General features: G+C 37.2%; 1 protein-coding gene across 2 annotated transcripts in view; it reads left to right on the top strand.

Annotated features, from left to right (window-relative positions):
* Nucleotides 1-24,949, top strand: part of wdr27 (WD repeat domain 27) — a 44,577-nt gene that overhangs the window by 6,108 nt on the left and 13,520 nt on the right. For both annotated transcript variants that reach the window (XM_040140195.1, XM_040140194.1), the window contains exons 11-22: nucleotides 111-223; nucleotides 1,218-1,291; nucleotides 5,442-5,511; nucleotides 6,430-6,498; nucleotides 6,589-6,692; nucleotides 7,392-7,481; nucleotides 8,372-8,493; nucleotides 10,473-10,606; nucleotides 12,153-12,250; nucleotides 13,290-13,411; nucleotides 16,928-17,025; nucleotides 21,699-21,801. In XM_040140195.1, coding sequence (XP_039996129.1) covers nucleotides 111-223; nucleotides 1,218-1,291; nucleotides 5,442-5,511; nucleotides 6,430-6,498; nucleotides 6,589-6,692; nucleotides 7,392-7,481; nucleotides 8,372-8,493; nucleotides 10,473-10,606; nucleotides 12,153-12,250; nucleotides 13,290-13,411; nucleotides 16,928-17,025; nucleotides 21,699-21,801 — 1,197 coding nt within the window. The remainder of the gene's footprint in view (nucleotides 1-110; nucleotides 224-1,217; nucleotides 1,292-5,441; nucleotides 5,512-6,429; nucleotides 6,499-6,588; nucleotides 6,693-7,391; nucleotides 7,482-8,371; nucleotides 8,494-10,472; nucleotides 10,607-12,152; nucleotides 12,251-13,289; nucleotides 13,412-16,927; nucleotides 17,026-21,698; nucleotides 21,802-24,949) is intronic.

Here is a 24,949-nt window from a genome sequence, read left to right as displayed (position 1 = left end):
TTATTCAAAAACATCAATTTTTCACTTCTTTTTTAAAACAATCATGGACTAATACTAATGTTTTGACAGTTTTTTAATATTGATTCATTCTTGAATTCTTTATCACACAGATGGTGTTTTTAGTGAGCTCTTTGTTTACTCCGTGCGTGGTGCTGTTGGAGTTGCATCTTTGTGACCTAGGGATGATCCGGGCTTGTGATGAAGGCTTTTCAGTGTTCCCAAGGTAAACCTGGAGTTAAAGGCAAATATTATGGTGACCCTGTAGGAAAATCTTTGCTTGCATAACAAATCAGCTCCATTAATGAAAGTCTGTATCTTGCTCAAGAATCCTTTGGCCTAGCCATCTATACAAAGGGGCAGTAAACCAGGTTTTCTTGTTTAAGGACTACATACTAAATACAGTAGTATGTATCTCAGATGCTTGTATTGTAAATTTTTTTCTGTTATTGTCAATTGCTTATTCAGTGGCAGTAGTACAGCCCACATCATAAAACTGTCAACAGAAGACACAAATAAGAGAAAACAACTGCCTTTCTGTAGCTCACGTAATCATTTGTTTCCAGCCTGGAACTGCTCTGCTCAGTGAATTACTTAACTCTGTGAACATTTTTTATATGTCTAGGCTTTTAAATCCACATGACTTTTAATGCAGCTGTCTGTACTGGATGTACTCCCTAATCCAGAAAATCATACTTATTACTCTCACAATAACAATGCTGTATAGATGCCAGAAAATTAAAATTGTCCTCCGGGGAAGAAATGAAATTCATTCAGGTATTACCTGTACCTCCATAAAGGATTATTTAGCAAAAATCCAGCAGGACCAATAAATAGTGATAATTTCATCAAAATTATGTGCGTTTCTACTTAAACAAATGTGTAATTCATGAGCCAAAGCATAATCGTGTCAGTTTGTTAAAATTTGCACTTTTGTTACCTTCTCTTAGAAGTCATCTTAGCTGGTCAATTGATCTCAGCAGCAATAAGACATATGAATGTCTTTTTCAGTTGGCCTCCTGCCTTTGAGTCCTTCTGACTCTCACGTTTCCATATTAACTTGGCCTATTATAGCCATTCTTGCCATCTCGTTTTTCATGAGTCAACAATATCATTGTACTAAGAATTAGATGGACAAATAATCCATAATGGTGGAAAATGCTGTGCTCCTTCATTTCCAGTTATTCTTTCCCCCCATTTCACCCCTCCATTGTTTCCAGTTCTCCTCCACTGCTTGAATCTCCTCTGAATGCAGACTTAAAGAAGAAGGAACCCAGTCATCCTAAAAAGAAAGGTCAGCATCCCTGTCATCGTTTCAGCACATATTCCACTCTCCCTTATGCTCATAAACATAAAATAAAAAGGGAGCTACTGCTGTTTGATGACACTGGGTTTTAAAAGTATGACCCATTTTATAGTTTACTTCATGACTGGCTCATTGTCTGTTTTGCTTGGCCACAGACCATTCTTTTAAACTGTACTTATCATAGGTTTATAGAAAGTCTCTGGCTATTACAAGAGCTACTGAGAACCTCCTCATTATCTGTAAATATAGAGGATGGAAAAGATTCCATCCTTTGCATCGTGAAAGGTGTTGATGTGGCATTCATAATTCGATTCCCTTCCGTTTTCATTTGCCACATAGGCAGGTACTTTAAATTATGCAAAAGTAAGAACACAACACGTTTAGACTGTTACATTCTTACTAATTAGCCCAGTTTGTTGCACAGTTGCTTCTTGCAGCAGGGGATTCATAAGTAAAGTGAGCTTATTTGTGGTTCTTTAGTGTATTGTTAGAATCTGGCAGCTTGAAATTGTTCTGCTGGAGACCTATATGACCTACTGAGGTTGACATGTTGCTCTTACAGAGAGTTATTGCTGAGAAAGCCAGTATTAACCAGACTCCCCACAGCTGGAGTGTAGGGAGCTGCCAGTGGTTCACTATGTAGGAGATCTTCACAGGAGTCTAGAAGTGCTGCGTGTCTGCAATGTCAGACCAGAAACCACAGACATTTACAGACTAGTGCAACCCACCACACTGCTCTCATACATCTCTGTATTCTTAAGGATATCTGCAGAACTGTATACAAATTACACCATTAACCTCTGAGATTCCTGGAAAGGAAAATTTTCTTCCATTGTAACTCTGGCACAAGTCTGAAAGAGCTTTTTTTGAAAAGAATTTTGAGCGCAGATTAGATATCTGTTGTCATGTCACACTGCTGTGTAACATAATCATGATGTGAACCAGAACTGGCAAGAAGATAATCAGGTGCTATTACTGTTTGCATGACGTCACCTGTCTGAAGTGTCATGCCTGAGTCTTGTTGACTGAAGTTGTTCTATAGTTGAGATATCAGGGGACTACTAAAACAGCAATTAGTGTTGAATGGCCTTGATTGCATGTTCAGAATTTCCTTTGAATTTATCCTTTCTTTTTTTTCCATTGATGGTGATCAAATCAGTAACAGTAAACATAATAATACAGATGAAACTGATACCTTAACATTTCAATGATTGTTTCTTTGTCAGGAATAAGTAACTTTATAGAAAAGGGCTGCCTTAACTTGTCCTTAAATGTCAGCAATGTCTTAAAAAAAGTTAAACAATTTCAAAAGGAGACAACAGGCATAGATTTATGTAAAAAATACTGGCTGCTCATCGACAGAATGAGGGCTGTAAGACATCAGCGTTCTTTGACATGACATAGAGCATTAAGTATAAATTCAGTCTTATTTTTTTAGAGCTCCTGTGCTAGTTTTGGGTAGAGTGAGATGGGAAAAACAATCTGTGAGAAAAAGGGAAGTGTGACGTTTTGACTAGTCCAGTTTGAATGAAAATGGAAAGTGTTTCATGCGTTTAATTGTTATTCCACTGCTTTACAGAAACTACAGTGAAGAGTACCTTATTGTTTAATGCATGTAGTTTACATCTAGATCTCTGCCAGCATATTCTTCAGGTGCTACATGATTTCTGTTGCTGTCAAACCCTTACTTTGGTTCCATATTTGTAATTGCTATCGATCGTCAGTTACCGTGTCTCTAATACCTTTTTACTTTTACTTTTATTCCTGTCTCCTACTTTGTGCTCCACTTTTCACAGATCAGTAAGGCAATAACTCATACAGTCAAAATAACATCTTAGCTTTCTTATACTACTTATATAGTATTACTTACTGTATATACCAATACTTATATTACCTTAATAACCTGCTATAGTTTATACATTTTTAGAAGCTTGAGTTATTTAATCTTTTCTTGGGCCTCATTCCAACAGCTAACTCAGAGGGAGGTCTGAGTTTTGCCATTTCCCATTCTCTGACTGAGAACAAGAGTTAGTGGTTTATGGTAGCATAAACTCCTAACCTCTGTCCCTTCTAATTCAGGCAATCCAAACTGTAAAACTAATCATTGTCAGTTCTTAAAAACACATAATCTAAAATCGTGATAGATATATTAAGTTTTGTCAAACCAAACAACCGAATAACCACTCATGGTTTTCAGTCCTACAGGTGCTGGCCTAAACAAAGTAGGAAGGCTACCTGATGGTGCTGCACTGCAACTGTGACTTCAGGCAAAACCTTATTGTCACCATAACCATTGTTGCATCAGAAGCTAAACATCCTAAGGTGTCGAGCTAGATTGAAGAATTTCAATGTCATGAAACTTTATTTGCCATAATAGTTAAGACAGCTTTGGCTAAGTCTACGTACCGAGAGCTGTAAAAGGAGCACTCAGCAAACTACTCTGATTTTACGCAGATACGACTCGACTTAGAAATTTTTCTGAAACTCACCCTTTGCTTCAAATAGTGTCTAGTGTAAAGTCATCATAAATTAGGAGCTTTTTACTGGCCCATAAAACTAAATGACCATTATATATCAGCAGGGGATCAGTAGGGCTGTTGAACAATGCCAAATGATTGCATTGCCAGGTAATTAGATTTCTGGGCTAAAATGCTTTTTGCATATAATCTGTTCTGGATCAAAAGCTACTTCCAGTACCCCAACGCACCCACAAAACAATGGAGGAATGGAGGGAGGTGCTGCATGTGAGCGACCAGTTGCACAAGACCTTTTGATCTCAAGTTAAAAAAGCAATGGCACATTTGTTATGTACTTTTTTATCCTGTCTCTAATGATTATTACCATACAGTACTAATATCAACATTTTAAATTTGCTTTGTAAACACCTGATACAATGAAGGCTTCTTTATGGAAAGAGTAATTGTTCAGAGGATGTGAAGTGTATTTTACAGGAAAATACCATTCAAGCCAAAACCAGAGGGAACATTGGCACTGCTTATCAAAGATGAAAAGCACTCCCAGATAAGAGTGGATGGAAAAGAGATCCAGATGTGTTTCTTTCTGATTTTCACTGGTTGGTTTCACTTGCATTAAATGTTATTATAATTGTGTTGGGACCATTCCTACACTGAGTTGTATGAGATCCTAAGAAGGAGAACTGATCGTATTACCACTCAAACACTGGGTAAATGATTCACGGTCATGTGAGCCTATTTAGCTTTTACGATTTTGTAAGTTTAATGATATTTTAGAAAATTAAAACTACTGACAAGTGGTATGACTGTTCCTGACTTTACCGTAAGATATTGCTGTTTTTTTGTTGATAGAAAGTTATTAACCATAGGTTTGCTTGCAGTTGCTGACTGTTAACAGGGATTCTGTTATCAGGTTTCCTTTTCAAAAAATCTTTGATCAATAGTTCAAATGCCACATGTCATTTTGACAGTCACACGGTTAACTTGTCCAGGTTTACTTGTAGTTTGTAGTTTTGTAGTCTACTAAATTCATTCACAAATAAATGTAATAGATTAATTACATTTTTACAAGTTAGTCTCTGTTTAGGTGAAAAACTAGTGTTGACTTAGAGTCAAGGCTGTAAACCAAATCAGTTTATTATTTCTGATGCAATTTAAATCCTAAATTACCGCTCAGAGATTATGTGACATTTTCTTACTTGGCCTGTATTTCACAGGAGAACAGTTTTTGGAAAGCCTCACACATTTTAATGACTATGGAAAAAGTGAGCTCATTGTAATATAGTAAAGGCACTGACAGCAAACAGGGAGCAGAAAGAACCATCCCACAGTTTGTGGCTGATGCACTTAATCCTCACAGCGCAGAGTGGTCACCCAATAATATTGTATCTTCCTTTCCTAGTATAATTCATGAAAACCCACTGCAGTATAATGAGTACTTCTATCCTAATTATGGAAAATAATGCACAGGAGTCTTTTTTTTTTTCCTTTAGAAAATTTGACTCATTGTATAACTACTTAATCATGACATCTGTTGATCTGTAAATGTTACTCTTTCTTTTTAGTATATTTTATCTTTGTTTTGGGCATACACATCATTTATACTCATGAAACTTGTGGTAGTCTGCCTGTGTCTTATTGACCACCTTGTCATTTTCACCAAGGAGGAACAAAGGAGCAGCCTCTGGTTTTCCACTCAAAAGTGAAGTCATCTGGATACACCAGTGTCCCACGGTAGGTTAATAGAGTAACTCTGCCTCATAGACAATCATATTACAGTTTGCATTGTCCAAAATTGGATGAGGGTAAAGAGCAACTACAACGTACATTCAATTGAGAGGAGGAATGGAACTTTATTTTTCCTTTTTCTTGTATTTCTTTATTTTCTTAAAAGGGGGTACTTGAATAGGCAGAGAATTGTGCTAATGTTACATTTTCACTGTCTCAAAGGACTCCCCGTATTGTAAGGTATCACACTTTAGTGTTACTGTAAAACACTTCAGTTACAACGTACCTACAAAGTGATCTTCATCATAAGACTTGACTTTTTAGGGCATTTTACACTCATCCAGTTCGGGTCCGGTGGGACAGAGGGGCAAGCAGAGCAGGTTTTTCTTTCCCTAGAAACTTTGCTAAGGTCCTTTTGGGGATTTTCAGGCAGTCCAAGACTTAGAACTTAGATTTAGACTTCAGAAAGGCAACTGGTGCCTGAAATTACCTCATCAGTGTCAACTAGCAGTAATGAGGCTCTGGCATCCTCCTGGATCTGACTGGTTGTCACAAAGTAATCTCCTACGTTGAAAGTTTTCAGTGGTAGATTCTCAGGTTTTCAACATGATAAACACCAACTACTTAACTACTTTTACCCTTCATCCCTTTACAGCTATTTCAGCAACATAGTTTCTGAACAGGGTCTATTTAACCTTCCCCACGGGACACAATCTTTGCAGTCAGAGTTCCCCATTAGGCATTCCCAGCCAACCTTCCAGGCTTGTCTGACATTCGACTCATCACCAGAGACTGACCAGTTAGCAGCTTGGCTTTTTTCTCAATGCAAGAATCCAAACAATACAGTATCAAATGAGGCTTGATGGATCAAATCAACTGGTCACAGGAAGATTCTTGTTTTTTGTTTTGTTTTTTTCTCTTCAGAAGGATTATGTTTTCACCTAAAACAAACATTCAGAAGAATCCTTCCTCTAAAAAGGCCAACAAAAATGCGTAAGCTCTCCCATCATTTAAAATACAATGTTGAGATAGTTTTAAAATGTTATTTTTGCTATAAAAACTAAACTAATTTTTGTCATTTAGAGGTTTATTCCTCAGAGATTATCCAGCGGACAGTGCAGCACCTACTATTCCACACATTTATCTCAGCGTTTCTAACAAACCAGTCTACTGCCTTCAGTATTCAGGTAAGACAATCTTATTGCTGATAATAAAAAGAAGTGTGAGTAGACAGGGACAAGAGTTTGAGGATCTGAGGTTTTACAGCGAGAAATGGAGATTGTACATTCTTCAAAATTAATAGAGCTGGCATGATGGACACTTTGACTGGATTTAGAGTAAATGTCATTGCAACTGCACTATTGAGGTACCAAAATTTTCTGTCTATCACTAAAACTGGGTAGATCCTATTAGGTCTGTGTAAAGTCTGAGCTACTTGAAATATATGTGAGCCCTCATTTGATAGTAGAGCATAGGATAATCTTCCATGACACTACATCATGAAGGCATTTTCCATTTATTTGAATCGTGGAGACCATTTGGAGCCTAAATCCATAATATTTTATCAGCACTAACAGAGTTTAAAGCATTAAAAAACAGAAAAGAGTTATATACTGCATCCAGTTTTGTCCATTTTGTACTAGAAGGGTGAATTAAAGAACAGTAATTTATGATGATTGATTGGCAATAAATTAAGAACAGTTCCCTTGTTACAGAATCATATTATATTTTAGAATAAATGTTCCTTTTTCATACAAAACACTTCACTTCCCTGCTGTGTTTAAAAAAAAAAAAACAAAAAAAAACAAAACGCTTTTTGGTAACAATAAATCAGCTGTTGACCGAAATGTCCTAATAAAATATTTCTGTTTCCGTGTCTCTCCCAGGTGATGGAAAACAAGTCCTGTGTGGTCTTGGCGACAGCTCGGTGTTATCGTACAAATCCTCCCTTACTGGCAATCCAGATGTCTACACAGGTGTGTGAAGCGGACATGAGTGTCCATGTCTTAAAAACCTCTGGGTTATACATTATGTGCCCTCAGTCTCCTCAGTGTTTTTTGTCAGCAGTGCATTTGTATGGTGTTTCTTTAACAAAAACAGTAATTGATTTTATGATATATTCATTATATCTTATACCATAGGGATTTTTTAATTGACTTCCCACAAATTTTGCTCACATTTTAGAGCTTTTCAAGGTTAAGACCTTTCCCCTGCTGTTTTTAAGAGACAAAGAGGACTTAATACTGAAAAGTTCATCCTCAGCTTGGATACAGGCCTACCTTATTTGGGTTATTCTGGTTAAAACACTTTGAAATGGATCAACGGCTTCTGCTGAAAGACTCCAGGAAAATCCAAATATTCACTCACTCAGCTATCTAACTATCAAAGCTGTAGATAAAGAGTTCTCTTTTACCAGAAAAGTGTGGTTTGGTTATATTCCAAAGCTGGAATTTAGTACATGCTGTCTGTTTTTGACAGACAGTAAAACTTAGGTGATGGCAGAAAAAGAAAGATGAAAAGACCACATTGCGTTTTGAGACCAACTAGGATTGAACTAATAGAATTTCTCAAAATTCTAAACACTGTTGAATCCCTCCTCACCCCAACCCCAGGTATTCTAGACATTAAACACTGATACCCATGCATGTCAAGCATCTGTTTGACACTTGATTGATCAAGTGCAGCGGAAGCACAGTCTCCACAAGGGGGCAGCAAAGATAAGAGGACAGGCGTTGAGGTGACCAGTGGGTCACTGTGAGCCTTTTGTTTTCACTCTGCCCCACTCTCTGAACAGTACCATAGAAGTAAATGTTGCCGTTAACGCTGTAGCTCCAGGTTAATTTCAAACCTTTGTCTCTGCATGCAGGACATGACAAGCCAGTGAGCAGTGTTAGCTGGAGCCTCGACAGACAGTGGTGGATGAGTGCGTCAGAAGACCAGTCACTACGAATCTGGGCCCATGGCAGCACAGAGCCTGCCATTATCATGGTAAATGTCCTGTGAATTCACTAACACACATTTGTGCTTTTGTAATTTTTTTTCTTTTTTTTAAAGGATTAAATTCAGTCTCTATCACCTTAATCTTAACCATCACTGCTACATGCCCTTCCTTAAGGCTTAATCAAACCTTCATTCACTCATTGCTCTAACTCCAGGTCCTAACCATAAAAAAACTGTGAAATGAGGACCAGTCAGTGTGACCTCATATTGCAAAAATGTCCTCCCTGTGAAGGTCTAAAAACTCAAATTGGTTCAGAAGTAAAACAAAATAACTACAGCCACATGCCGTAAACATTTTCACCTTCACTCCTGTCTTCAGAGATGGCCGTGCTTGCTGGAAGGATTTTGTACGTAATTGCAGTCTTGTAAATGAGGCCATGATACCATGACACCAATGAAAGTAAAACACTGGTTGCTACTGTTTCCGCAATGTTTTGCTTAATTCTCTCATTTCTTGTTCTCAGTAAGATGCTTTCGAAATTATAATGTCTCAGGTTTGCATTATGTGATAAAGTTGCATTCTACACAGAGATGTGTATTGTATTACGGGTGATGGAAAGGGTGCACTATATCGTTACATATAGTGGTGTAATGCATACAAGAGATGTTGAGAATTAGTATAGAAACTCAGTCCACGGCACACCTTTATAATTGAACTTTTGTAGTGGAATTTCTGTGTAATGTTTAGAATTGTATCTTTGACATTTTGATATAAAGCTTGCTTAATTCACTTGTGCATTTTCTAATAGATTAGCGTCATGGAATAAAAAACGAGAAAGCCAAATTAATTGAGAGGATAAAATGTGTGTTTCTTTTGTCAAAGATAGTGACTTTGTCATTCAAAGCATATGGTGGACTAAGAGCATCCAAAACTCTGATCATATGCAGGCCCTCCTTACTTCATTGGGTATCACTTTAATAGGACAGTCAGAAGTGTGTCTACTTTTTCATGCCAAGTAAAAAAAAAAAAAAAGATGTCTGTCCACAAAATCTGGGGTGTCCCCATTGCTGATGCTAACCACCCTAGCTTTGCTCCACTCAATGAGATTGTTTTGAGCTTGGCTGGGTCTGCAGCCTTTGACTGCTGGGTGTTCTTGTGAAACATCCTGGCAACAAGTGGAAGTCTTTTCAGGGACAAGAGCTCTGTCGGGGTGAGCCAGAATTACAAATAGCTTTGCACAGTTTCTGTATACTTGAAAACTCCAGAAAGAAATAACTTAACCACATGTATTTCTTATGATTTTTTGTCAGTGGAAGTCTTTAGATGTCAGGTAGTTGGTAGAGTAATACAACTCTAAACCTGGACAAAGTATAATAACTGCCTATTTTACCTTGACAGACTCTAACTATGTCCTTTGGGGCCTAAGGAGAACCACTGTATACAGTGTTTCTTATGAGGATGCATCTTCCTGAGTTAACTCCTTCATTTTTCCACATGATATGAAAAACTTCTCTATGAACTGTGAAGAGACACAGATGAAGAGTTGTTGGTTGTAAAATAGTGTCAGGGATATCTGAATTGAGCAAACATTCAAGATTAAATTGTCTACCATTAATGCTTACATATTTATTGCTCTGGGTTTGATGGGACAACACAGACAATGTAGTGTATGCAGATTATCACTACATTTGAGGGTGTTGCATGTATCATCAGCAATTAAAAACTATAGAGGTGTACAGTTCTCTACTTTTACAGTTTTTTTATTGCTTTCAGAATTCAGCGGTGACATTACTCTACAACATCTCCAAGCAATATGGAGTGCATCAGCCAAAACTATTAAGGATCATACTTTTTTAAAGTTTTTGTCTGTGTTAGCATCAATTATGTTCCCAGTAATTAAAAAAGAAAATTAGAGGAGAGAAACATTGACAAAATGTAATCTTATTAGTTATCCCTCTTATTAAATTAAATTAGCTTATATATTTATTTTTTAATTGATTATTGTCCATCTTCTTTTCTCTTGTAGAGCGACAGTTTGTTCTCCAAACCCATACGAGGTGCTCAGTTTTACTACCTTGACAAATTTCTGCTTTTTGCATCTGGACCCTCTCTGTACTTGTACCTATATAATTTGGACATCACACGCGATGAGATCAAGAGGTAAGTGATTACTGTATATGCAGTACAGTTTAGTGTATAAGGTCAATGATGATGATGCGTAGGCTAGTGATTGGTTGGGAATTGATTTTACGGATGCACTTATATTATTATTTCGATATAATAGAAACCATTCGGCTATCGTAACTGATGGCAGGGTTAGAGGTTCGATTTCCGACTCCTCTTGTCCATGTGCCAAAGTGTCCTTGGGAAAGAACCTGAACCCTAAGTTGCCTCATTTGTAAGCTGCTTTGGATAAAAGTGTCCGCCAAATTAGTAAATATAAATGTAAAATGTAAATGTAGTTCGTTACATTATGCCATGCAAAGAAAACATGTAGATCACTAGAGTTTGGCTAAAACTTTCTCTTTCTTTTTTGGTGTCAAACTGAGTCTCAGTTTTTCACACAATTGAACACCTGGGTAATCAAATTAAGCTAGTACAATTAATAGCAGAAATGCATGACAGTCTAGCAGTGGGGAATAAATAAAAACCAGCAAGGCGTCAAATCATACGTTAACCTATGGTATTAACATATTAGTAGTCCCATTGTACAATATAATCTCAAAAAGTACTCTAGGGCTGTACAAACATTTTACACAAGAAATAAGGGATACCATTGTAATATCAGTTTCTATATGAATATATTGTATTTACCACTTGTGCTTCTTGTATTCTAGTATATTTTAACTTTTCTTTCCTGGAAGTCACCTGTAGAATACAGCTGAAAGAAGATGAACGGCAGTTTCTACAGTTGGGCTGTTTTTGTCAGAGATAAAGCATAATGTAAAAATTTCAGATTGTGTTACACAATCACAGTGTTGGTATACGGTCCAACCTCAAACCTGCACAGTAGGACCACAGTCTTGTTGGCCTCTAAACAGGACCACTGACACATTGGGCTTTAGGTACAGAGTAGAGAGGGCCTTTTCCAGAGACTCAAACTAGTCATCTGCCACTTTTCACCTCCAGTCACCCATCTATTGTAATAATGACTAGCCATGCAAATATATATAATGCAATAACAGTGCAATGCAGGTAAAAAAAAGGGGAATATAGATCAAAGGATTAGTCTGTTTTAAGACTTATGTAATCTATTTAGGAAGCTGGCTTTTATTGGTGATTTGATGGGCGCCTGGCTTTATTTAGCTACTACCACAGTCATTCCTGACACTCATTACCACCCAAGCTGCTTGAATGTGTACTTTAAGCTGTGTGGGTTTATTCTGGCAGCCAGGGAAATGACAATGATGGGCCTCCATACCCTCTTTTAGCTGTGCACGTTGCTCATTCATCTTTTTCTTCTTCAAGTACTAATTTGTGTGATGCTCCTTATGAATTGGAAACGCTTAAACTGTTACCAGTCAGTAAAAACAAAATCATAAATCCATTGTAAAGGGTAGTGCCTCTTACTGAATTCTGTCCTTCAGCCATATAGCTCAAACAGAGAGCAAGAATGATTGGTGTGCAGAGCGATTATGTTAAAAATATTTAACATGTAGTTACCTTCATTGGTTAAGAAAATAATGCAACTTCTTTTTCTTTTTAGATATCGGCAACGGAGTGTTGTCAAATTGGCGAGAAGCTTTACAACGACATCAACAACAGACATCACTGCCTTGTCTGCAGTCAATGATTTCTTCTCTTGTATCCTTTTTGCTCGTTATTGTTCATGCTAGAGGAAGTGTTACAGTCTAGACTGCATTGTTGCTTTGGAGGGCAAAGTGGCTGGACCACTTCCATGTCAACCACAGCAATCAGTCTGCCTAAGGGCTTCCACTGCTGATTTGACCTGTAAATCATTTAGGTGCCTTTAATTTTTCAGGAATGTCTGCATTCCAACCCCTTGTTAGGGTTTACAATGTATTTACTTTCCAATAAATCCACTGAACAGAGCTGTTTGGATGAGTGAGATCCTGTCAGGAATAATTTTGAACCTCTGTGCACAGTGATTACATTAAAAAAAGATATTTATTGTCTGGATTTTCTATGTAAATCAAGGATTAACTTGCATGTCATTAGAAATCCCAGTGACAACTTTCTTAGACAACTGAACGTGTAAATGGACACCATGCAAAAAGAGACTCTCACTCGTAGAAATATACTAAAATCCACATGCATGTAACATGACATTAAATGAATAAACTGAAATAAATAGAAATTACATTATGAAAATCATTTCTGATATTTGTATTATATTAATATATAATATTTGATTTTTATTTCACTCAGAATATCTTTTCTTAGTGTAGGGTTAGATTTAAAAAACATGAGCGTAGAATTAATATGTAGGAATATGTAGAATGCTATATACAACAGTTTGCAAACTTGCTTACAATTATTGACATTTAAAAGCCACAGTATGTACTCTTGTATCACAGCATGGAATGATAGAAGTTGTCGGTAAGAAAGCAAACTATGTTATGTGTGGGTTGTCTTATGACAAAATAAAACCAAAATAATGTATTTAGCCATCTACTTAGCTCAGCACTAGCTCCTAATACTGGCCCATGAAGAATGAGGGAAAGCTGATATTCTTTATACAAGTTATATATCAAATAGACTGTATTTTATCTTACTTTGTAATTGTGCACCCAGAGATAAATTTCCTAGAAGAGTAATTTTAAACAACGCCCTATAGTTTCTTAATAATAGCTTTCATAACTTCTCTTAACAGCTGTCTCAGACATTGTCCTGCTCTGTGGTTCAGATCGATCCATTCAAGTATTTGACATGAACAAAAGTACAGTTGCCTCTGAGCTGCTTGATGCCCACAGCCGAGCTGTCCACTGCATTACACAGAACAAGGTGAGGCCATTTAAATGTTCCTGTGACAAAACAGACCGCCCAAATAGAACTTTAAAATTTCTGTCTGCTGTTTTTTATTTTCTCTTTATTATATTTGTAGTGAGATTATATATTATCTTTTTAAGATGCAACATTATTAATGACAGTATCTGTGAAGTGATCAGTACAAGAAGATTGTTCTGAATGTGTTGTCTATGCATAAATTATTCAGAGATAAGAAATTGTAAAGTACATAGAGCAGCATTTGATGTTGCTGATAATTTCTCATTTCAAGGCCTTTATATTAATTTTGGTTATTGGAGAAATAACTGTAGATTGCAGTGTCCCATGGTTTGAAGTAACAGAATTAAGTGTAGCATTTCTAGGAAAACTGAAAGTTTTATTCCCAATGTGACTGTGACTGGTTAGAAAAATAACCAGTTAAATGTAAGATTATCAGAATTGTTTTGGCTGGACCGCAATGCGAATGTCTGTTACTGACTGACTGAGTGATAGAAGTTATACAATTGGTCAGCCGAATGCCATGTGACTAAGTGTTGGAGTATCTCCTTTGGTCATTGCTCTTTCAAATTAATAGGCGCAAACAGTTTCTACTGCGTCATCGAGGGGCGTTTACAGGCAGTGTTGCCAACCTTGCACCTTCGTCCCTAGATTTACTGACTTCTCAGACACCTTTAGCAACGTTTTTTCAAAAAAGCACTTAGCAATAAATCTACCAACTTTTTGGACAACCCTTCGCTACTTTCCTTAGAAGAGAGTCGCCAGTATTGCCCCACAAGCGCAAGGTCAGGCTTTCCCTCTGCAGACACGCCTCTCTATGCGTCTCAATTGACCACACAGCAGCTGACACAGATGTGAATAAGTTTCTAACTTTCTCTCTGAGTGATCACTTTACAAGTACATATAGCCAAAAACACCACACATCCATTGTCTTTAACTTATGTGTATAGTGATTTTGTCAGACGACATTGTGGTTATAAAATCAGGATTTTGGGAGAGCAGAGCAGCAGCTTGGAAATGGCTTGAAAGTGACTGCTGGTTAAAATGTCGTCTTAATGGGCCGTGTTTCAGTTACTATTTCATACTTGTTCCGTTGTCTGAACAGAAACAGAAAAGCATGTAAATGAGAACAGCTTTATTGGAAATCCGGCTGTATTAAATTAGTGTATATGTGAGCACAGACAGTAGGAGAGAAGCAAAAAGATAAAGGGCGGTCCAGCCACATACTAGATTTTGACCTAGTCTTGTTATCTCACATTCTGCAGCCTCAGCTCTACCTTCATACATCATTAAGACAGCAATTTCAGTGAGTGTGATTCTTGAAATGCAAAATTATTTCATACTAATTGCATTACATTAGTTCCAGTTTCCACTCAGCAAATTTGCCTTACACCATGCACTCTTAAGATCCTGGATACTTCAGGATACGGAAGTAATACTTCAAACTTTCTTTAAAATAATTTTGATTAATGAAAGACAAACATTTATTGTTATCAAAAAGTCACACATGCGAGTTTCTTATGCGCCTGAATTTTTGTCAATCTTTTCTCATTCTCGGTTTGACAAATACTTAACCTCTAACCTTTGAAAATGATAGAGGCAAAGGCTTCTCATCACTCCATAGGTAGACTGAGTGACGTATAGTCCTGACCCACAAAGTGGAGAATTTGCTTGGCTTGGCATCAGTTGGTAGTGTGACCTCCATCTTCCATCCTACTATTGAAGGGTTTACTATTTGGCAGATGTTATAGTGTTACATAAGACATCTATGAGTGTCATGAAAGTTACTTAAGGCACAGAGCGTCTTCGAGGGAATAAAAGTGTTAGTTTGTGGCGTGAATGAAAAAGGTCATGGTTAAAAAAATATGTCATGGTTACCGAAAAGTTTCCATGACAGACAGACAGGACATGCCATCATCAGTATCATTCATCTTTAGTGTTTGAATGTAAATCCCTGGTGAATCAGGATTAACACTGCTGTAGGAGATGGCAGGAGGAGATTCCACATTGGATGATGGCCTTGAAGTAATACTGTTCCATGATGCAGTTTATGTGGCCTTACTCCCACATGACTGTCTTAGACCAATGTGGGCCCAATTTGCTGGCGTCTAAAGAGGAGACAGTTTGGGTCTGCATCCACATCCACTATAGTGCTATAGAGAATGTAATACTTCATCAATCAAAATGAAATTATAATTATCAGTAATAAATTCATCCACTCAAGTCGGCATGGGATTCTGCATAATATTTACATTTCTTTATAGCTGTCACATTTCTTTTTACAGTGAAACGAAGGGCCTGGTTTCTGTCCATTTATACTCTATTTGAATTTGCCAGCTTTGTATTCACAACAAAATAAGAAATTTTGCTAATAAAAATTGTGGAAATTTTTATCAATCTTACAGATTGTTATATAACTTAATGGAATACAGAAAGATGTGTTTGTGTGAAACAGAGGCTTGTACCCAGTGACCTTGGAGTTTTGACTTCAGTCACTTCTGCATGTTGACCTGTGCATACTTGACACTCAGGCCTGGATTAGCTGGACAGACTGCGTCTAGTAGCATGGATTAAATGCATTAACCCATTGAACTGCGATGCACTCTTGCACACAGCTGACTATACTCCTTCTACCCGGAGGTGCCTGTTCTTTGTCACGCCAGCTATTGTGTTCCATACATTGTGGAAAGCCTGCAGTGTGTTGTTTCAGCTTGGCTATTGCGTCAGTGTGGGGTTCTCTGCCTGGGTGCCCGAGGGCCTGTGGGTGAGGTATGGTTAATACCTGCGGATCAGAGGGATTGCCCCGGCCTGGAGACTGCACACATAACATCGCTCTTCTTTCCACTCTTGCTTTGGCGTCCCAAGGCGGACAAAACATCAGGATTCTGCAGCATGTGAAGCAGCTTCTCCCACTTCAAATTTCCATCGTCTCTTCTGCAAAATTCACCTGGAACTCATCAGAGCAGAGGACTTCTCGGAAAATGGAACTGGAAATGCCCTCTCAGACTCCCATTCTCACAGTCTTAATGGAAATCTAAACAAAAAACACCGCTACCATAGCTCTCTCCCTCTCGCTCTCTCTCCCTCACACACACACACACACACACACACACACACACACACACACACACACACACACTTGATGTATCATCTGATAACTTGGTGTGAAAGATTTGGAATTTATGTATAGATGTGCAGTGGACACTCTCTATATTTATATCTGAAGCCTATCTCATTGTGGTACATAAACGATGGAAGATGACACACAAAGGCAAATTAACAATAATTGTGCTTTCATTACAGTTTTATTTCCAGCCCCGATGTGCTTACATTGTCTTTAATGTCAGCTTCTACTTTTAGGTAGTAATAATGCTACCTAAAATAATACTATCAACACTATTTGCCAATGCAGGATACACAGCAACAGAATATTCCAGTACTGGACAATACGACAAGCTGATTTACAACCTATTTCAGTCAAGCATGTGCTGACTAGGCATTGTGTGTATTTCACAGGGCTCGATGTTCAGCACACAGGCACCAGATTCATACAACCTCTTCCTCACCAGTGCAGTCACAGATGGTGTGAAGATTTGGGATCTCCGTACACTTAGGTTGGTAGTGATTCTATCTACTCTGTTGGATTTGTAATCAGAGCACCTTTAATGTGAAAATCAGGCATGGCTGTGTCTCTATATTCATGTTTACTAGGCTCTTCAGAAGAAAAATTACTTCCAATACCCCTGAGCAAAACATTGGTGGCATTTACAGTACTGTATGGAAAGTTAACCAAAACAAGAAAGCATTGATACCTAATACATTTACTTTGGTCATGACAGTATGGACACTTGGCTGGTAATGCTATCTGGAATGACTGTCATAAAATTCTGAAATTACTTCCTCATTATGACATAATAGTGTTTTGCCTTGAATTCAGATTCAGACATTTGGGAGAGCTCAATAAAATCTCTATAACATGTTAGCATCATTGTTTTCATGTAACATCTATGTAATTCTTTCTGTTCCTGACAGAAAGACAAATCTATTACATTTACTGTTTCGAGTAACGTTCATGAAACTGTTTATTGATGTTAATAATGTTTTCCTTGTTTGTTTTGAGACCTCGCACTGGCTGAAGGGGTTGCTTCATCACGAAATTAGAGGAGTGAATGCTCAAGCACATTATGAAAGAAACCATTATTGCTTTTTATTCCTCTGCTATTCCTGGGAGTGCCAAATTACCCTATATGCAAATTACACGACAATTTTCTCTTAGACAAACATGCCTAAGTTGATGAGTGAATCGGCAGTTGTTCAATTTCCAGAGTACGTAGATGAAAATATTTTTCTTTGGCCCTTAGTAGCAGATATCGCTATATAAGGCAGATAATTCAAGTAGGCTCTCTTGGATTTCAAAATTTTCTTTTTGGCACAGTTGAAGGCATTATTGAGTATTTAATTCTTTCATGTCTGCGATTGCTTCCATGTTTACCTCCTCATCCCAAGCTCTATCAAAACCTTATTGCTATCTGATAAATATTTGTGCCTGGTTTCCAGGTCAACTTCTGGTTCTATGAGCTGTCATCAAGCATCCCTCAGCAGATGCTGTTCTTCTGAGATGAAACGTGGAAGTATGAAATCAATATGTAGAAGCACTTTTTTTTCCATTTTCTCAGCCCTGTTAATATTTTTGTCCCCATTTGATAAACCTTATGTGTCTTTTTTTGTAATTAGTACCAACCACAAAAATAGTTTCAGCTCCCCTAAATGAACGTTTCCATGTCTTTCTTTTCATGCGAGGCTTGCAGCTAATGGAAGTCGTTACTCTCCTCACAATATAATAAGGCAATATAAAAATTCTTGTAAGGATTTGTGGCATGAGTAAAGCTTACATAAGGTGTTCATGTGACTGGTCTTCCTGGTAATGATTATTTTAATGAGTGTAGCTTTTTCCTCTAAATGGAACAATTTCATATATTTTTTGATCAGGACCAGACAATAAGAGCATGAAGAAAGTTTTATCAGTTTTGAAAGACATATCTTAATGGCATTATACTGAAAGATGATCCTGATAGATGAAATTAATTTAAAAAAAAATTAGAAAGTAGCGTGTTATATTTTTTAAAAATCTAAATTGTCTATGCTTTGAGCATCACAAACAAAATTCAATTTTCCCCATTTTATTCGACTGGGGGCAGAAGTTTCAGAATTAAATATCTCTAAACTTCAGCATGTAAAATCAAAGCTTTTTGAATGACTATAGGTAAGAGAGAAAATATGTTTTTTGTGATTTTGTTACCTTATGAACTTCCAGGAAAAATTGAGATATATAAAGATAATGTTGTTCATCCCTTTTTTATCCATTGAAATTATATTAATCCAGCCAGGAGCAAATTTACTTGACCTTTTCATCAGTCTCAGTGATCGAGGTATTCTCTCACAAAACCTTACTGATTAAATAGGCAGTCGTGTTTAGTTTGACATTCGCAAGTTTGTAAGGTCATTTCCATTTTATAAAAAAAGAAATGTAATGTTTTGCAGACAGAGTCTATAATGGAGTTATGTTATGACCTGATGATGAGGTTCGATTAAGTTTTTTACCCATGGCCTGACTATATCTGGCCATAGCCATTATTTAATGTAATTTTCCTCTTATTTTCTTCTTATTCTTCTTATTAGATACACAACTAAGGTCTAAGTTAAGACAAAATTAGGGTTAATACTGTATTTTGCCTTTGATCGAACTATAGAAATTCCAGAAAAACCACAATGGGAAATGTACATTTGTACATCATTTCATGTACATTTCAGAGTGGAAACTTCTAAAACTCACAAAATTTTATCATCAAAATTTTATTTTGCTTTGTCACCAGAGAATCCTCAGCACTTATTGCCCCTTCCCTCTCAGACAGAAGCACGGACACCCATGATACCCATGTGTATCCCTCAAAGATCGAATGAGGGTATTGGTTTCTGAATGTTTTCCAAATTTAAAGAAAGAGGTTTATAAACAATGCAAACCACTGGATTGGTTACAGTTTATTTTTAAAACCCCCCACCTTTCACTCAACCCTTGCAATTCCAAATGCTGTGTTTAAGTGTGCAAGGTTCCAGTCTAGAGGTCTACACACCAGCATTTAGCACAGTTGAAAATCAGACCCACTCAGATGCAGATTCTTAAGCTACAGAGAACAGATGGTGATCTGTTTCTCTTTAGTTCAGTGATGTATTCCCCTTAAATCTTTTGAAATTTCCATCATCTTATAAATTAATGCTGAGCAATACATTCTATAACTAAATAGGTCATTCATGTATTAATATCGAATGATCTCAAATACTACAATAAAAATCAAGCTTTCACCTGATTTGCACTGACACAGTTAAATTGGGTGAAATATATTGGCTGCAAGTAATGAGCTATGATTAGCCTGCTGATTACCATGATGACTGACACTGAATACCCAGATGGATTCAGTAACCGTATAGGCTCCCACTCAAGAGGATCAGACCCTCCAGTGCGGTCTGTGTTAGTCATCAGGCAAATGCCGGATAGTCATCACTCACACAAAACGGAGAATGTGTGTGTTTGGGATTCAGCCCAGCATCCCTTCCCCATTCATTCAAAACATTAGATCCACATTCTGACCTAAAAACCAGAAGAGTGTTTATTCTGACTAGTTAAACTGCTTCTTATCTGTATGATAGTGAAAGGTTGTGTCAGCTCTGCTGCAGACCTGAATGTCCAGGTGTACTGATTGGGATTTAGAAACAGATACATCTCATCCAGGTTGTTATGCATCAAAAGGATCAGATTTTTACTATTTTTCTCATGAGTAACCCTCTTGGTTATATGTCTATCCTTAAATTCAAATTCAAGGTAACCTTTACAAATTTTGAAGTATTTACAAAATTAAGTTTTCTTTTTCAGTTTTCAGTGTCTTCTTGCAAAGGATTTGGCACTAGTCCATCATGTCAGTCAAGGTTATGGGTTGTCTTGCATCGTTTATCTTGTTGCATTTGTTTGTTTTTTTTCCACTAACTGTTAATCATGCCCCATTTTCATTTGTCAGTCTCTGTTTTCTCTGTTTATAAGTGAGTGGATCTGACTTTTAGCTGCCACTCCACCTTTTTATTCCTTTTTGTTGTTTGTTTGTTTGTTTTCTCTCCAGTCAAGTAGCCATTTTTTGGCTTAACCGACTCAATCTCATGAGGCGTTCAGCTGCAGCCATTCCTTGTGACTTACTCTTTTGAGGGCTGATAGCGTATTCAGCTGACAGTGGAAATATACTGGAAAAGTGAGAGGAACACCTTACAAAATACAGTAATCCCGTTGAATACTACACAAAAAACAAAAAAAAACCACAGTTTTAACAAGAATTCAACATTGTAAGATTTATAAGGCTTGTATTTATGGTTTAGCAATTGAACATTGAACATTGATGAACATGTTCCCGTATGTCCACACTGTGTATCCTTCAGGAACTCACCGCTACTGGGTATATCATATTTCTCTTTTTGGTCACCAGTGAATATGACCTACTTTTAGTCCAGCTTAATGACATTAGCATGTGAATGTCAAAAACATGCTCTCACCTGATTCCATAAAAGCCCTGCCTTGCCAAAATGCCATCCCATATAGAAACCCTAGCTCAGCGCACTGTTAGTGGCATTGTAAAGACATTACATGCTGTTGCAAACCAAATGAAACAGCACAGAAGTTGCTCAAGGGGGCCATTCCTCATCTACTACCTTCTCTTTTCCTGTGTTTTGCTTGAGTCATGCTCAACTCCTTGTCCTCAGCTGGTTCAGATGTTTGCAAAACATGAAGTCTGCATGGTGGCATTCTGCTCCTTGGTTATTCCTGCAGAGTTCAGATCACTTCACCATAAAAATTACTGCACTAATGAGTGAAACACTATTCATGCTCATACCAAACATATCTCACTTCTCAAACATTGCTTTTTAGATTATAGTATTGTTTTTAACACGAATGACCCTTTCTATTTCACAATCTTTCTTGGCACACAGAGTTAGGAGTAAAATAATTTGTAATTGATTAAATTATATTATTTAACATAAAGTATGCATATTAATGTGCTCTTAATTTGGCCATTGCAAGGACACCAGGCAGAAATTATATACAGTATATATTTTCACTCCCACAGGGACTCAGTAAAACTAAGACTGTATCATCATCAGTCAAATATTCAGTCCCTCCTTCACTTCAGGTTGGTTTGAGTTTAGTAACTTCATTCATTTCTCACCGCTGTGTACATCATCTCCTCAGGTGTGTACGGCGTTATGAGAACCATCTAAATCGCTGCCATCCATGCTCTTCAGCCATCTCACCATGTGGCCGGTTCATTGCCTCAGGCTCTGAGGATAACTGTGTAAGTTGTAATACTCTGGGTTTTTCCTTTATAGCGTGTGTTTTTCATTCTCTCATGTATACACCTTTTTAGTTATACTGTACCTCAGACAGTCAGGTTTTGTTAAAGCATAATTTGACAATATCAATTTTTCACTTATATAAAATTGAGTGGGGTGACAAGCATTTAAACAGGCTGTCCATCAAAGCTACCCACAGCATAAACGATGTTTGGCTTTGTGAATTCAGAGCAGTTATATTCACAAAGTTGCAAAAAGTTGGTGGCTAATGTGGCCTTTTTAAAAGCTTTAACAAAACTGCCTGTGTCTAGCCAGTTTTTGTCTAATCTTTGGAAAGAGAAAGCAACAAAATATCGCTGCTTGAGATATTTTCAAAAAGGGTCCACATTTAAATCATGCCAACAATACCATAATGCAAAGGGGCAGATAAGTCTTGTATGAAAGGTTTAACCTTCTTTTGTATCTGCTGCCAAGTGTGTTAAATTTTAGTTGCAGTTCACGAGTGGCATAGGCAGCAAATAATTCTGACTTACTACGGTAAATAATTTTATATATAACTTATATATGATTTATAATGTTAATATCTTACTTGACCTTGTAAATGTGAAAGACATCAGGAAAACAGCACCATATCTTTATCAGTTTCACTTCCATTTAAGGTAAGGACTGTTTGTGCTTGACTCAGAGATTTTTATTTGGACTCAAGCCTTTTTCCATAGAAGTCAAATTCAGCATTCATGTTGAAGCAGAACTGTTTAATTGCTTTTCCAGACTGTGCCTTATACTTGATTTCAAGATGTTTTCAGAAGACTGACTCCCTTTTCCTTATCCATCTCTCTTTTCTTCTGGTTTATGTGCTTGTTGAAAGCAGTGGAATAATATATGCATGCCACTGGTTATTATTAATTATGGGGACTCAGCACAGCATGGACATTTGAGAGCATCTCTGTCAAGAATGGACATTTCCAACGTTGTGTGGAATCGGGAGAGTATGGGGTAGTGACCTACAACCTATTTATTTGTAGCTGCCCTGAGATTTTTATAAGCCAGATACATTTGTACTTGTCTTAATATATCAAAATGCAATCATGGAAAAACAAGAACTTGAATACTCTAAAAAGACTCCCTAGATCATATTACACATTTTCCAAAAAACATAAGGCCAAAAAGAATCCAAGTAGAGTTTGATTTCAGTGTGGTCGATTCTATGTCCATTTGAAATATGTATTATTTCCACCCGATTCGACCTCCCCTCTTATCATCTGACATGAAACTGATTATTTATTTATTCTTTAGTTTTGTTCATTAAATTGTTACTCAGTGCCTGGCGATTCCGTTTTCATACGTCAGGGTCTATAGCCCCTGCTCTCTTCTTCCGTAACAGTTGATATATACTGATACATCTGGGAATCCTTGTGATATTTTAGCGTTCCTCAAAGAACTTTTCTCTTCTAAGTATCTAATGCCCTGTTAGGCACCACACATGTCATACGCCTCAAACAGGAGACACTCTACCCATGAACCCTTTGACAGAGCTCACTTGAAGCGTTTCTCATGGAAACATAATACAAAACAGCTGCAGGAATCTGATGCCGTGTGGTAACAAACATCCCCACATCTATTTTTATCTGCGCTCATTGCACGGAAACAAACGAATGAGTCTTAAAACTCACCGATTATACTTAAAGAAACTGTGCTAACAAGCTGATAACACATTCACATATCTTCTCCTAGATTCAGATTTAAGTATTGAATCTAAAATGTCTACACAAACATTATGCAATTTTTTTGTTCACCTAAGGCCAAGTATAAAATCTACGCCTACTCAATACCCACAAGTAAAGGGTTGATCAATAAGGCTTTTACTTCCTCAAAACAGAAAATAACAGTAATCTATCTGAAAGGGTTCATTTGGATTGGTAATTAGATTCAACGGCACTTCGTTATGAAGAGCTCAGTATTTGCGTGCTATGAGTGTATGACAAGCCTCAATAACCAAGAGTTTTTACTTGCAAAGCCAAAAAGAGATTGAGAGTCAGCATTACAGTATTTCGTATTGTGAGGTTAGCATCATTGTACTTTATGTCTCTTATGGATTTGCTGCAGACAGTAATTATTGTTTAAATGTTTGTTTTGATGTTTTAAATTTTAAACTTGTAGAGTCTGTTTACTAAGAGATTTTTTTTACCATTTATTTCTTCATTTTAACAGCAATTTGATACAAGTAAGAAAATCTTGTTTTTGCCCTCCAGTTGTTTAACTTCTCACCTTGCTGCAGTGATGTAGAAGTGCACTCCAGGGTGTGTCAGTACACTGTAGCATCACTGTTGGCTCCACCCACAACCATCACTGATGCTGCGTGCTGGATACAACATTCTTGAAACTATCAGCCAGACAGTGCAATATAACACCGTGAAGCAGTGTTTAATGTTAACGCAAGCAGTTTTACAAGCGCTTTCATCAGGGGATCAGGAAACTTTGCTAATATTCTGTCACCAAGAAAATGAAACAAAACTAAGAATCTGGCAAAGTATTTGATGCCAGCTTCTGATACTACAGACATATTTTGTTTATCACTCAAAAAGTATTGAATATTTTATTGATAGCCAGCCCCAGGTTTTTCTATAAATACCCTGTTGAACTCCTGTAGTCATTTGTGTTTATTTCAGCAATTGGGATAACTGATTCTGGAACATATATTGCAAGATTTTGTATGTCTGATTATTGATATCAACATGAGCCAAGTCTTACTGTCCAGCCAATCTCTGAACATAGTCACAAACTTCTGGTAATCATCAAGAAAACTGAATATTCTATTATTCACCCCAAACAACCACCAGACATGACAGTATGGATGTTGGCTTCACACACAATGACTGCACATGTATGAAGCTTTCCTTTATATGTGAGAGCTGTAGCTCAAACTCAGAATGATTGCAAAACTTGAACAGGATGAGCACAAAGGTTTCCCTCAAAGTTGAAACTATTCCTAAAGCAAATCTATTTGCATCTACTTGTGTCTTTCCGTTGACTTAATATGCAGTTGTACCAAAGCTACCGTAATATTTGGTTTTTGTCCAGTCTAAACACACTTGTGTATTGTATGTATTATACACCTTCAATGAGCTTCACTAGGTGGGTCAGCTGAAC

The sequence above is a fragment of the Xiphias gladius genome, chromosome 11 (genome assembly GCF_016859285.1).
Source record: "Xiphias gladius isolate SHS-SW01 ecotype Sanya breed wild chromosome 11, ASM1685928v1, whole genome shotgun sequence".
Classification (NCBI taxonomy): domain Eukaryota; kingdom Metazoa; phylum Chordata; class Actinopteri; order Istiophoriformes; family Xiphiidae; genus Xiphias; species Xiphias gladius.
The sequence above is the reverse complement of the archived record's forward strand: the minus strand, read 5'-3'. Positions and strand labels throughout refer to the sequence as shown.